Below are 13,520 nucleotides of genomic sequence, written 5' to 3' on the forward strand. Positions count from 1 at the left end.
TGGTGCAACAGTTTCTTATGAATGGCTTAATTTAAATCTACTTGCATTATATAAAATAACATCACTTTTGTACATTTTATTTCCAGCCAGATCTCCTGAACTTCAAAAAGGGATGGATGACAAAGCTTTATGAAGATGGAGTGGTAATTTCACTTGTGTTTTAATAACTTGTTTTTCATACTTTATAAATGAACTCACAAAACCCAGATAATGGTATCTTTTTCAATTTTTTTCCCCATTTAGTGGAAAAAACATTGGTTTGTCCTGACAGACCAGAGTTTGCGGTACTATAAGGACTCAATAGCTGAGGAGGTGAGGCTCGTTTTGAGTGTCTTTCTGGAAGCTCACTGAATCCAACAAGCAATCATGAAGAAATAACTTTTTTGTTATTCATTGTTCTCCTTAGGCTTCTGAACTGGATGGTGAGATTGACCTCTCCACATGTTATGATGTCAAAGAGTTCCCAGTCCAGAGAAATTATGGCTTCCAAATCCTTGTGAGTGTTTATTTTTCCCGTCTTCTATTGCACTGTGTCGTGTGGAGATGAAACTCATTTGTCTACATATTTAAGCTCTCCTGTCTCTTGCCAGTCTATAAACAACCTTTGTCACCACATGGTTCATATCTAGGTATCAGGTTTTGCCATTTCTCTCTCTGAAATGGTTCTTTGTCTGACGTGTAGGATGACCCTTTACTTGTCATCTGTCTATGCAACGGTGACGTTATGGTATTCTAAATCTGCTACAGCGGTTGTCAGCCTGTCACGTCTCCATGAAATCACGTGTCCTTGATCCTGCAAAATATATTTCCCCTACTGTTTTCCATTCAAAAGTCCTGTCCTTGTGTACAGATTTTCAGAAAACCTTATGTAAATAAACAAAAGCTCACATAAGTGAGGGATGTTGAATGACTCCTTCAGTTAGTATGGCTGTTCTATAATCATAAAGCCCTCTGGCCATTAAACATTTTCAGCACATGTTCTTGATAAAACACAAAGTAGTCATATATAGTTGCTTGCAGTGCAACTATTATTTGATATCAATGGGGACTCAGTTATTGCTACACGTACTCTGCGTACCAATCCTGTATGAGGGTAGTAATAGCTGAATATGTTCTCATTTGCATATGAAAAAGAGCGTAAAATCTATTTAATTTCTGAGGTTGTTAGGATAAAGACGTAAAAAAAGAAAAACATTCTCAACAGCTTTTTACAAATTAGACACATTTTTTTTCTCAGATGAATAAAACACATGATATAATTGCACAACTAAACAAAAATATGGAATCAATTTGTGGGAAAACTAAATGCATCCCATGTTTAAGTAGTTAGTAAAACCGTCCATGAAGCTGGGAAGGGTTATGAGGTAATTCCCAAATATTGTTGAGACCACGGTCAGGCCCCACAAAGCTTGGAGAGACGGGGACATGCACATGCATAAACAAAAGTCTGCAAACCTCAATGAACTAAAGTTGTAAATAAGAGTAGTTACAAAATAACTGATTATGTCATACAGAAAACACTTAGTTTGAGATGGAGCTATTAAATGCGACTTTTAAAGTTTTTAATTAGGTATAACTAGTATGCATCTAGTTTTTCACACATAGCTTTTTCATAGTTATTGTTATATACAAATTGTGTAATATATAATGTAAAATTGTTCAACTTATGTTTTGATTGAACTAATTTTAGGACCAGGAGAGGATAAAGTGATGTATTTATTTTTTCATTATTAAAGTTTGATCATTAAAACCACCAGAATGGATATACTTTATTTTTCACATGACTGTATCTTCTAGAGGATGTCAGAAATAGAGTAGTCAAGAGGATCGTTGTCTCTTTGGCTGAGAACAACATGGGTTTGGTGACAAAATTAATAACTCAGGTATTTATATCTACTCTCCATGTACCATATTCAGGCAGGAAGGAGCATTACTCATTAACTTTGGTGCGTGGAGTTTTTAAATACTGATGTCCGTCATAAAACACGTGCTCTTTTAAACTCTTTTACCATGCCCACAGAATCAGATATCTGTGCAAATCTGGGGACTTCTTGAAGATTCTTGTCCGGCAATAAAAGTCTCTGTGTCTGAGGTTTAGGGTTAAATTTATGACACAAACTGTAAATGAGTCACAAAGCCTTAAAGTGCATAATGCTGATGTTTAAAGAAAGAAAACATTTCTGTATCTCAGAACAGTTTTCAAAATTTGTTGGATTTTAGAAGGAAGCATTACTTGCAGGTCTTTTCTAAAGGTAATATATCGTTATATGAAAGTTTATACCAGGAATCATGGATTTGAGTTTGCATTCAGTACATTACAGTATATTGCTTAATTAACAGGAACACTTTCATTTAGCAATTGTATTGGTCTCGGTAGGGTTGAAGTTGTAAAAGTAGTGTTGGCCTAAAAATATCATTGTGATTCTTTAATACTCTGCAACCATTCAATAATATTTCATGTAGTTTGATGACATACGTTCTTAGTCTCATTTTAAAAGAATTACCAAAGGAGAAATGCTTACAAGCAAGATTTTGTCACAAGATGGTTCCTTTTGACATAAAGGAAAAGCCCGAAGCATTTCAAATGCATAGCTTAGAAATGTGCGGTTCATTGAACTTTCATACATTCTGTTACAAAAGGTGCCAGTTTAGCTTTTTTCCTGAAAAATTGAAAGCTACATATTGCTTTCTCTGTTACATTTTCTGAATTTTTTTAAAATTCCATTAACATGCCTGTCACTGAAAGTGCATGTCTGTCTATTTGTTTTCAGTGTAAAGAGGGAACGTGCACCCTGTCAGCCATGACCTCTGGAATTCGTCGCAATTGGATTCAGGCCATTATGAAGAATGTGCGACCCACTATTGCCCCTGATGTTACCCGGTAATACCCAGCCAGGATCAACACCAACAGATTTAACAGACGCCCTTCTCACTTTGCTTATCTAAATTCCGTTCTCCTCCTCGCCCTTTTTTCCCTCTTTTTCTTCCCTCTCAACTGGTATTTTCAACCTGCTTCCAGGAAAAACATCTCACTGAAACTATCCGTTCTGAAGCCAAGGTTGGAGCGCTTGTGTGTTGAATTTCTCCCCTCCTTGAACAGTGATGTAATTGCTCAGTAATGTCAGCCCTGGCGTTTGTTGTCCCACCATGCGTCATGTGATTGAGTAATGTCTCCCTGTCAGTTATGCCACTGTAGAGGCACGCATCAACATACTAGAATAATCTGCCTAGCACTACAAGCTGTTGCTGATCATCATTGTAATGTGACTGTCCACACAGTAATCTTGGAAACGATTACAGAACAACCTCAAAATGACTTCTCAGCCACAATGAGAGTGTTTTTCTCTCTTCTTTTTTCCCCACAAACAACTTCTGAGGATGCGTTGACACTATACAAGCATTCTTTGTTTAAAGCAAAGCTGAGGACTGATGTACAGACAGCACATTACAGTATATCAATGCCACATTCACTAATGCATACTCTTTTCTATGTCGGTCTGTCTCTGAGGGGAAGAAAATGGGTGTATGATGTGTATGAGTGGCACACCAGTTAGGATTTCTCTGCAAACACTTTCTTCATATTTATTTCCTATGGAAACTGCTTTAACATAGAAGCTAAATGTCAGCGTTTACATTCCGGCTTTCCTTGGATCACCGAAGCTGCTTTCTGCCTCACTGTCTGTGTTTATAAATGTTTTGGTATTAATGCTTTGACTTGTTTCATTAATGTTTTTCAATCAGAGTCTCTGCAGGTCATGTGGAATAGAAAAGAATAAGTATTAAATATTGCTGTTACTTGCCATTTATATTAGTTGTAAAGGATTTTGGTGTTTCATACTTTAAGCTCTTGCACCATTTTAAACTGGATGTTAAATGAGGATCCTTCTTCCATTGCTCATTGAGAGATGTTTTCCATATTTTCTCCCTGCAAAGCGGGTTAATGATACTGAGACTTAGTCAGACTTAGGATGTGCGTCATAAATGGATTCATCATTCCACACTATTCTATTGCTAAAACATTGACCAATCTTAAAAAAATGTTCCTCACAGCTTCATTCGACAATTCTGGTGACCGATTTAGAGACAGGAAGCATGCATTATGTTTCACATAGTGTATGACGATATGTTAAGAGAGGTAATATGCCAAAGATTTTAATAGTGTCTTAGTTTTGTTTAGATTTATCACACTAACTTGCCATATATGCATAACATCTGTTTTTCTACATGTGAAGTACATTTTATGACCTGTCAAATACAGTAGGTGTATGATCAAGGATAAAAGCAAAGGTTTTATTGCACTTGCAGTGATAAGAGTAATTTATTTTTTTTCTCCTCTTCTTTTTTGTTTTTTTGTTGACCCAAGAAAAATAAGATTTCACCTGTGTGTGTTCCAGCCTCGTTAAATGAGGCAGAGGCTGGTTTGGGAATACAGAAAAAAACAATGCTTTTGCTAGTATTATTGTGAATTAGACAATCAAAGTTATACAAGTTGCATTCAAAAGTCCTCCAAATATAAAAAGAAAATGGGACTTGGACCCTGCAGAAACTCTGTAAATGTAGTGTTAACTAAGGCTGGGCTGCCTTAATGTTGTCTTGACTTGATATTATTCTGGCTTAAGCATATGTATGTATAACACTTGTTGTCAAGTTCTGTTAAAAAGGCACCCTGCTGTACGGCATATATCTTCTTTTTTTGTAAGTAATTAATTCATTTATATGTTTTTTTTGTATTTGTTCAGATCCCTTCCTGAAGAGAAGATGCAAGGCCACGTGATGTTAGAGCCATGTCCACAGGGCACCGCTGAGCCTAGTCCTAGTCCTGAGAAGTCCAAGCCCGATGCTCACAAACAACACAGCACAGCCGTTCCTGCCTCTGAGCCACGTAAAAGCAGAGTCCGTGAGCGCAGACGAGAGGGCCGTTCAAAAACTTATGACTGGTCTGAGTTTAAAATGGAGCAGACAAAGGAGCCCACGAAAGACCGAACTGACACGGTTGACCTCAGCTCATGCTCTACCACCTCCTCCTTTTGCTCTCCTTCTTCTTCTCCCTCTTCATTGGCATCTTCCCCTGTCTCTTCCTCCTCCTTGCAAACCACATCTGTATCAGGTCCTCTCCCATCATCTATGACAGAAGAAGCAGAAAAGGAGAATGCCAGGAGTGACATCCTTCCTCGCAGCACAACCAGTGGAAGTCAAATGTCAAATACTGTTTCTACTATTTCTACACTTAACACTACGCCAGTACAGCTAATGACAGCCAAAAGTCTAGAGCAAGGAAAGATGGAAGTAGACCACACCAATGTTGTCTGTCAAAGAAGTGATGAGAACAGATCTTCAGATGTTCACGAAGAGATTGAACACCGATGGCATCAAGTGGAGAGGACACCATTAAGAGAAGAGAAGCAAATACCCATAACCACAGTTTTAGGCGACACTGACCGTTTGCCTGCACATGAGCTTGCTGCGCTGCTAGACAAGGAGGTGCGTACACACACATTGTGACCTCATACTTATGAAGTCAGTGTTTGGACAGTTACGCTTTTTTTAATACAGGTTCTTTGGTTTAGTAGTTTTGATTGCATATTACATAATGGATATTAATCTATTGAATATATATCTTTGTTTTAGGTACGCTTCCGTCATAATCAAATTTAGATGTTTAGGTTGTCTACAATACTGTTGTAGTTTAGGGGTTGAGAATTCATTTGTATGAATGTAGAAAACATGAAGGATGAAATATATTATTAAATATTCAATTAAATAAATAAATATGACAATTAAATAAATAAATATGGCAATTAAATAATAATAAAAAAATCTCAAATGAATAAATATTGAATCAAATAAATTAATATGACAATCAAGTCAATGAATTCAAGCTTTTGAAATGACCACTTTTTTATTTCATGACAAATTATTTCATATTAGTATATTTATATATTTCATGACACTTATTTCATAATGGTATATGTATTAATTTTATGTCACTTTTACTTTATAATGGTATATTTATTAATTTCATGACTCATATTTTTTTCAAAGTTGCCCATTGTTGAGCTGGCAGCACATTCGGCTGCCATTAGCAGAGATGTTTAACACCAGACCACCAGTTATTATAAGCTTACTCTGAATTTATCAATTACAGCCATTTATATTCAACTTCAGCAAATCCTGTTCATGGTCACTCAGAGGCAATGTGTTTAGTCTGTCAGAGTTGGTTCATCTATACCTGCTGGCTCGATGTCATGTGTTGAACATTTTTCTCGGGCAAACACTGAGCCCTACAGTGCTCCCTGATATGTCCATGGTCTGTGTTTGTATACACAAAAGTTATGCATACCCTATATATTGAGCATTGTGCATATATGTAATGAGAAGTGCTGTATGAGTCGTGTTTGTAAATGAAAAGCACATTGTAAAGAGTTTTGCAGCACCAAGACGAGATTAAAATGTGAACCGTTTAGCCGTAAAAAAAACAGCTACCAGAAAAACTCCAGAAAAAGGCTTTTTTTGTTGTGGAAAAGATATACCTCATATAACTCTATTCTCAACCATGTGAAATTTTGAATTAATTTGCTCTGTTCATTTAGCATATTTTGTCATTTTTCTTCTTCAGTTGGGACAGAAGCAGAAGGAATTGGACCAACTACAAGAACAGAACAACCTTTTAAAAGAGCAACTGGAAGATGCACTAGGGAGAACACAACATGCCAGAGAAGGCTATGTACTGCAGGTACCATGTACACTATGTATGTTTTGATCATGCAGCTGTTTATGTTTTTAAATAGATACCACAAAAGGTTAGTATAACAAGATGAAATACTGAGTTGGAATTCTTGAAAGGTTAGAAGATGGCATACATTTGATGGAGAAAATGTCTATACAGTAATGAGAAGATGGTGTTTCTGTCTGTCCCTTGACAGATCCAATTTTTGTGTGGCTAAAGTGACCTATCACTGTATACAAATTGTACTAACGGGTGTGGGTGCTTATTTTCTGAAACTGAGATGCATGGTTGTGGTGTTCTTGGCATGGGTTTTCACTAACTTGTTTTGTCGGAGTTTCACATCTCCTGGGAAAATAACTGATTTGACCCAATATATTTAAGGTAAGAAAACTGAACAAGCCTTGCGCTGTGCTTTTTCTTTCTGCTTTTGTGTCCTTTCTCTGTTTGATTTCCGCATGCTCTGTGTGCCAAAATGGCTTGCTTTAACTAATGCTTAAAAAAAAGGTTAGATTTGTATTTGGAAATCATATCAGTCACACACATAAATTCAGTCTGGATCAATTAAAGCTTTCAATTTCCAAGATACCTATGAAAAAGCACAGTGGAAGTTTGGAGAATAAAACACTGGATTAATAACAAAGAAGGAGAGAACTTATTTTCCTGGCAACATCCGAGATGTGATTCTTCGAATATGGTAAGGAAAGTAAAGTGATTATTAACTGAAACTGTCTCATCAATCTCTTTCAAGAGTGCAACACCTCCTTCCTCTTCACCGCACAAAGTTCCATGGCAACACTTGCACAAGCTTAATCAAGATTTACAGGGTGAATTGGAGTCCCAAAAGCGCAAGCAGGACTTTGCTCAGCAGCAGATCCGGACCTTAAAGAGAAGTTACACTGAAGCCCAGGATGCTGTAGAGCGCCATGAGACCGACATCCAGACTCTGCAGGCTAAACTTGCATCTGCTATGGCTGAAATCTTAGCAACTGAACAGGCTGTGGTCCGTATGAGGAATGAGCTCAAGTTGGAGCAGGAGCGTTCAAAAGAACAAGAGGAGGAATACAGCCGCAGTGAGGCTACTCTTAGAGCCCAGCTGAAGGACAGTGAAGATAGACTCCGTGAAGTCGAGGCCAGTCTCTTGGAGAGAAACCAGGCTCTCAGGCACCTAGAGCGCCAGCAGGCCCTGCAGCGGGACCACATGAGAGAGGTACAGAGGTTGCAGGAGAGGCTACAAGAGGTAACTGCAAGATTAATTGCTACTGAAGAGGGTCAGGCACTAAAGGAGGAGCGTTTGAGGAAGGAGCAGCACAGCATACTAGAAAGTCGTGAGAGAGAGAGACAGAATCTTTGTAGAAGATTAGCTGAGGCTGAAACTGCATTGAAGGAATCTGAGGACAGACTGTTGGAGGCTGAGCAACAAGTTAAGGCTTTGTTAAGAGGAAGACGAGCCTCAGGGGGTAAAGAATACAGAGAGGAAGTGTTAAAGTTGCAAGAACAGCTGGCCCAAAAGAATGACATGGTGGAGACACTGAAGGAAAGTGTGCGAAGGCTAGAAGAAGAAAAAGGTCATCTCACCTGCCGGTGTCAGGAGCTTCTCAACCAAATAGCAGAGGCGGACCGTGAGGTAAATAAGCTCCGCAATCGTCTGGAAACTGAAGAAGCTGATTACTACACCTTGGAGCACTCCTACGAGAGGGCTACTCAAGAATTTAACAAAATGAGTCAGTTCCTTCAAGAAAAAGATAAAGAGATTCAGCAGACGAAGGAAATGTATGAGAGGTTGATGGAACGTAAAGAAGACGACCTAAAAGAGGCCCTTGTCAAAATGACTGTACTTGGTTCAAGTTTGGAGGAAACTGAACAGAAGTTGCAAGCTAAGGAGGATCTTTTGTGTCAAATGAGTGAAACCCTCTTACATAAAGCTGAGCCTTGCAAAGCTGAAAAAGATCTCCAAGCCAAGCTGGTCATCGCAGAGGACCGCATTGCAGAATTGGAGCAGCATCTCGATGCTCTCCAGTTGGACTATGCTGATCTACACATGGAAAGGGAGCAAATCCCCAAACAGGGCAAGAAAGGAAAGATTAAGATCTCATCTTCCTCTTCATCAAATACAGAGCTCTCTTTGGATAATTCTACCAAGACTAAGAACTCCCAAGAGGAGAGGGAATCTCAGGCTAAAAAACCCAGAATACATTTTTCAAGTATTCAGTGCCAAAAATACATCAGTCTGGAGGGCATGGACACTGATCATGTAAGCAGTCGTTTTGTTGAGGAAGAACAAAGGGATAACCAGGATGTAAGTGTAGACCCGCAGCCAACTGAAGGAAACGTATCCTCTGAAATTGCACTGCCTCATACAAGTGACCCAGAGAAGTTCATCTCCATCATACATAGCCTAGAAACTAAATTGCTTGCTACTGAGGATAAGCTGAGGAATCTCACGCAGAATTTAGATGTGAAACAACTTAACCAAAAAGAAGAAATGTCCAAGAGTGATCTAAAGTCACCTCGCTCAGTTAAAGATATCAGCGGTGAAGGTGGAATGGAGATTAGTGCTGCTATTACGCAATATACCAAGGCCCTGGTGTGGGTTGAAAGTAGTCGAGAGAAAGTAAGGGCTATGCTCAGTGGTTCCCATGGCAACACTGACTCACATCTGCACTCATTGTCAGAGATAGAGAGTGATTTATTCAATGCATCTCTGCACATTCGACAAGGTCACAAGACATTGGAAGAGCAGTCGCCCCCAGATAATATAAATCAACCCCCTGAGGCTGGAGATGGTGAGGCATTGCATCTCTTTGCCAAAACCTTGTCTTTTGAAGCAGTTGTTTTGAACAAAATGGCTTTGCTATTACAAACCTCAAAGTCTGACCTTCTACAAGCTCTTGTTGAAATATGGGAAGACGTTGATTCCATTAAAATGAGTGAAAAAGACTCTTTGGCGATAGTTTATGCAGATGTCTTGATCAGGAAGTTGATTTTAGAGAGCACCTTCTGGAAAGAACTGGGCGTAGCAGGGACGGAGGTTGCCAAATCCAACGAGAGTGATGTATTAACAGACTTAGAGGTTGATGCCTCAATGGTGTTTAACACCTTTGTCAAATCAGAACTTGCCTACTCTATCCAAAACCTTAAACTTTGCTATGAAGAGAAATTCAAAACACTCAAAAGGGAGTTAGCTGAAGCCTATAGCAACCTGCATGAAAGGGAGAGGGCTCTCAGAGCTATTGTTGAAGCTTCTAAAGGTCCTGGTTTAAAAACTGTGATAAAAGAAGCCAAAAATAAATTTGGGTTGGGTAAACAGAAGTTAGCTGACATTCACCCCCCCGAACTCGCTCCCTACATGGAGCAGATCAGAATGGAAGATGCTAGGGATATGGCAGAAGAAATTGTGGACAGTCACCTGGCTGGTGTAATGCAATCCTGTGGTGTTGACTGCATTGAATCCATTGAAAGTGCACATGAAAACCTGGCCCATGAGCTTCAGAGGCAAGCGGCAATCCTACACAAGTATGCTCAAGAGATAGAAACCGGTGAAATCCATTCTGGGCTGTCGAAAATGATCCGTACGGCTTTAGGAAGCCAAATGTCACATAACTTGACAGGCACCTCTCTTTGCTTGCGGGAAGCGCTTATTCAAGCTCAAGTGGCGTATGTGGCATGTAAGTTACGGGCCATGCATGAACAAGACCTGGGGTTGTGCAAGCAGACCAGTCAAAACATGGAAGCTCTGGTACAGCAGCACGCCCACAATGTCACGGCAATCCAAGAAAAGTATGAAGCACGTTTACAAAAGGAGCGGCTCAACCTCACACAAACTATCGCTACTCTCCAAAATGAGAATGAGACACTGAAGAGCGAGATCGGCAAATATATGAACCAGCTCTCCCAACAGCAGGAGCAGGTGACCATCCTACAGGATTGTTTCCAGAAGGAGACTGAAGAGTTGAAGGAGAAGCACAAAAAAGAGCTAAGCCAAGTGGAGCAGGGCCGTGTTTCTACAGAGCTGGCCCTCATGGAGACAGCAGTTGACAGTCAGCATAAGCTAGAGGATCTCCTCGTGGACATGGACTGTATGGAGGAGCGCCACGAGAGTCTTGTTCGGAAACTGGAGGAGCAGTTTGAGCAGAGAATCTGTGAGATCCAGCATATCCACAAGGAAGAAATTGACAAGTTATACTCTCAGTATATAGAAAGCATCCAGTGTGCCAAAAAGAACGAACCAGACAAACAAAGCCCTGAAGTATCTCACTCACCTGCAAGTGAAGAGGCTGTAACGCCGATGGAAGAGGAGGAGCAGGGGAAGGAGGTCGATGCACGAAACCTGTCAGAGGTGGACTCCATGGTGGTTCTGAAAGACCGGATCCACGAACTGGAGACCAAGATGAATAGCATGAGGGATGAACTGGAGAACAAGCACCTTGAAGGAGATGTGGCCAGCCTGAGAGAGAAGTACCAGAGAGACTTTGAGAGTCTTAAGGTTCTTGCTCTTTCATTTTAACTTAGAATGTTGTAATTTTTTCTTGTATAGGAGAGAAATTAATGAATCATGAAATAAAGCTAAAGTAAATGATTAGTTTGGATCTGGGAAATGGTGTGATTTGAGATTACTTAGAAAATGTAAGCAACAAATTTGGTCAGATTCCATTCAAATGCTGAAGTTATTGTTACTAAAGTTTCAAATAATGTCCCAATTCAAATCCTAACAATACTTAAAGGAGCTTGAGGCTCCTTTTAAGAAATGAGACTCTCTAGCGCCACCCTTCACCACGACGGCCGTCGGGGGTACTGCATCCAACAGTGAAGCCGGCACGGGAGAACGGGGAGAACCAACATGCAGCGTCATGTGACGTCACATCCGCAGCCCAGCGCGGGAAATTCGGGCCCAGAATTGCAGCACATTTTGCAGCACACAGCCTGTTCAAGGCAAACGGAGAGATACACTAGAGGGCTCATTCTTTTGGGTTTGGAACGCTTCATCTGACCTTATTACTAGAAAACTTAAAACGTATACGAATTTTTTTCATAAATCCTGCCTCAATCCGGCCTCAAGCTCCTTTAATTTAAAAAAAATATTTTAAAGGACAAAGGGTGTACTACAGTTATTATGAGAGTGTTGCTGTAAAATACTTAATGTATGCTGTTTCATTCCCAAGTTTTAGTCTCTGAAAATAACAGACTGCATTCAGATTTTTCTGTCACTGTAAAAGAAACTTGACCAGTAACAGAAAATGCTCCGTTACTGTGAGCCCTTGTGAAATTGTTTTCCCAGTAAAGATTTCAACAGGCATGTCCCCATCTTGACCTCGAGCAAAATATTGCTGAAATGAGGGGAACATTTTTTTCTGTTTTAGAGCAAAGCTAAGTAGGTATTTACGAGCAGGTGTCCCGAACAAGAGGATTAAAATGAAAATCATGAAACATCTAAGTGGCAATGAAAACACTAAAAAAATATTGTATGCCTGGATCAGGTTAGAGCATTATTAGCTCATCAATAAGGCAAACAAGCAACTCACCTTTGAAATATTAAAAGTTTAATTTTGCTTATCTCATATCAGCATTTCTTAACAGTTTTCCTTTTTGTAGGCATCAGAAATCACAGCATTTCCCACATCCACATATGAAATCAAGTATTTTATCAGTAATGAAGATTCTGTTCAATAGCTTCACAGCTTTAACTTGCTCTGTCACTAACGTAGCTGGCTCTGGATCATTAAGAAAACGTGCATGGCTTCTATTACAAATGTTTTGCTTGTACAGTAACTCTGTGTAACTATTAATACATATTGAACTGAAGCTAGACTCACAAATAAAATATATTGTAGGTGTAAAATGCACAATTACTGTGATGACTAATTGTTGACCGTCCTCCCTCAAGGCCACATGTGAGCGTGGCTTTACTGCAATGGAAGAGACCCACCAGAAGGTGATAGAAGACCTCCACCGGCAGCATCAGAGGGAAATTTCCAAACTCATGGAAGAGCGAGAGAGGCTATTGGCCGAGGAGACTGCTGCCACAATTGCTGGTAAGGTAGTCGCACTAAAAAACACACTTTCTTTACCTCAAGCAGAGCTGACCTGGTAATTCATAGAGTGTGTGATCTTAAATTAATCCAGCTATTGAAGCCATGAAGAACGCTCACATAGAGGACCTGGAGAAGACCCAGCGCTCCCAACTGAGTGGACTGAACTCAGACATTGATGAACTTCGCTCACAATACGAGTACGTTTTAAGACGAGCAGAGTTTTTAATTTTGATACCAGGAAAAAGTATTTATATTAGACATTTTCATCTTATTAGAAATCTATTGGAAATGATCAGAGGATCGACAAGTGACGTCATAAAAAATTATCTATTTCATCTAAAATGATCATAATGTATGAATTGTGAAACCCTTGCCTGTTTTTTTCACTTTTTTTTTTTTAAGGCTCAAGATGCTCAACTACAAAAGCTCTTGGTGTTAAGAGTATTTAGCTTGTCCTACCATAGCAAACAAACAAACAAAACTGAGTTTAAAACAAGCAATTTTTCAATATCTTTCAATCACTTTGCGCCTTTTAATGAAAGGATTTACCGTATTTTCTGGACTATAAGCCGCACCTACATATAAGCCGCATCTATAATAATAATAATAATACATTTTATTTATATAGCGCTTTTCAGGGCACTCAAAGACGCTTTACATTACAACAAAACACAAATACAAATTACAATTACACAGGACAGTACATAAGGACACAACATGAGACAGGACATTAATCACACATTAAAAGCAGTTCTGTAAAGGTG

At 39.4% G+C, this 13,520-nt stretch overlaps 1 protein-coding gene across 9 annotated transcripts in view; it reads left to right on the plus strand.

Annotated features, from left to right (window-relative positions):
• Nucleotides 1-13,520, plus strand: part of si:ch73-103b11.2 (myosin-9) — a 72,934-nt gene that overhangs the window by 45,971 nt on the left and 13,443 nt on the right. For 8 of the 9 annotated variants that reach the window (XR_009770503.1, XM_061708310.1, XM_061708315.1 and 5 more), the window contains 10 exons: nucleotides 87-143; nucleotides 244-312; nucleotides 407-496; nucleotides 2,772-2,881; nucleotides 3,020-3,058; nucleotides 4,740-5,481; nucleotides 6,617-6,733; nucleotides 7,476-11,210; nucleotides 12,609-12,756; nucleotides 12,848-12,953. Coding sequence is in view for 8 of the 9 variants with exons in the window: in XM_061708310.1 (XP_061564294.1) it covers nucleotides 87-143; nucleotides 244-312; nucleotides 407-496; nucleotides 2,772-2,881; nucleotides 3,020-3,058; nucleotides 4,740-5,481; nucleotides 6,617-6,733; nucleotides 7,476-11,210; nucleotides 12,609-12,756; nucleotides 12,848-12,953 (5,213 nt within the window). In the remaining variant the exon portion in view is untranslated. The remainder of the gene's footprint in view (nucleotides 1-86; nucleotides 144-243; nucleotides 313-406; nucleotides 497-2,771; nucleotides 2,882-3,019; nucleotides 3,059-4,739; nucleotides 5,482-6,616; nucleotides 6,734-7,475; nucleotides 11,211-12,608; nucleotides 12,757-12,847; nucleotides 12,954-13,520) is intronic. The other variant, XM_061708312.1, reaches the window with a different exon arrangement.

Source organism: Cololabis saira, chromosome 19 (assembly GCF_033807715.1).
Source record: "Cololabis saira isolate AMF1-May2022 chromosome 19, fColSai1.1, whole genome shotgun sequence".
Lineage (NCBI taxonomy): Eukaryota > Metazoa > Chordata > Actinopteri > Beloniformes > Belonidae > Cololabis > Cololabis saira.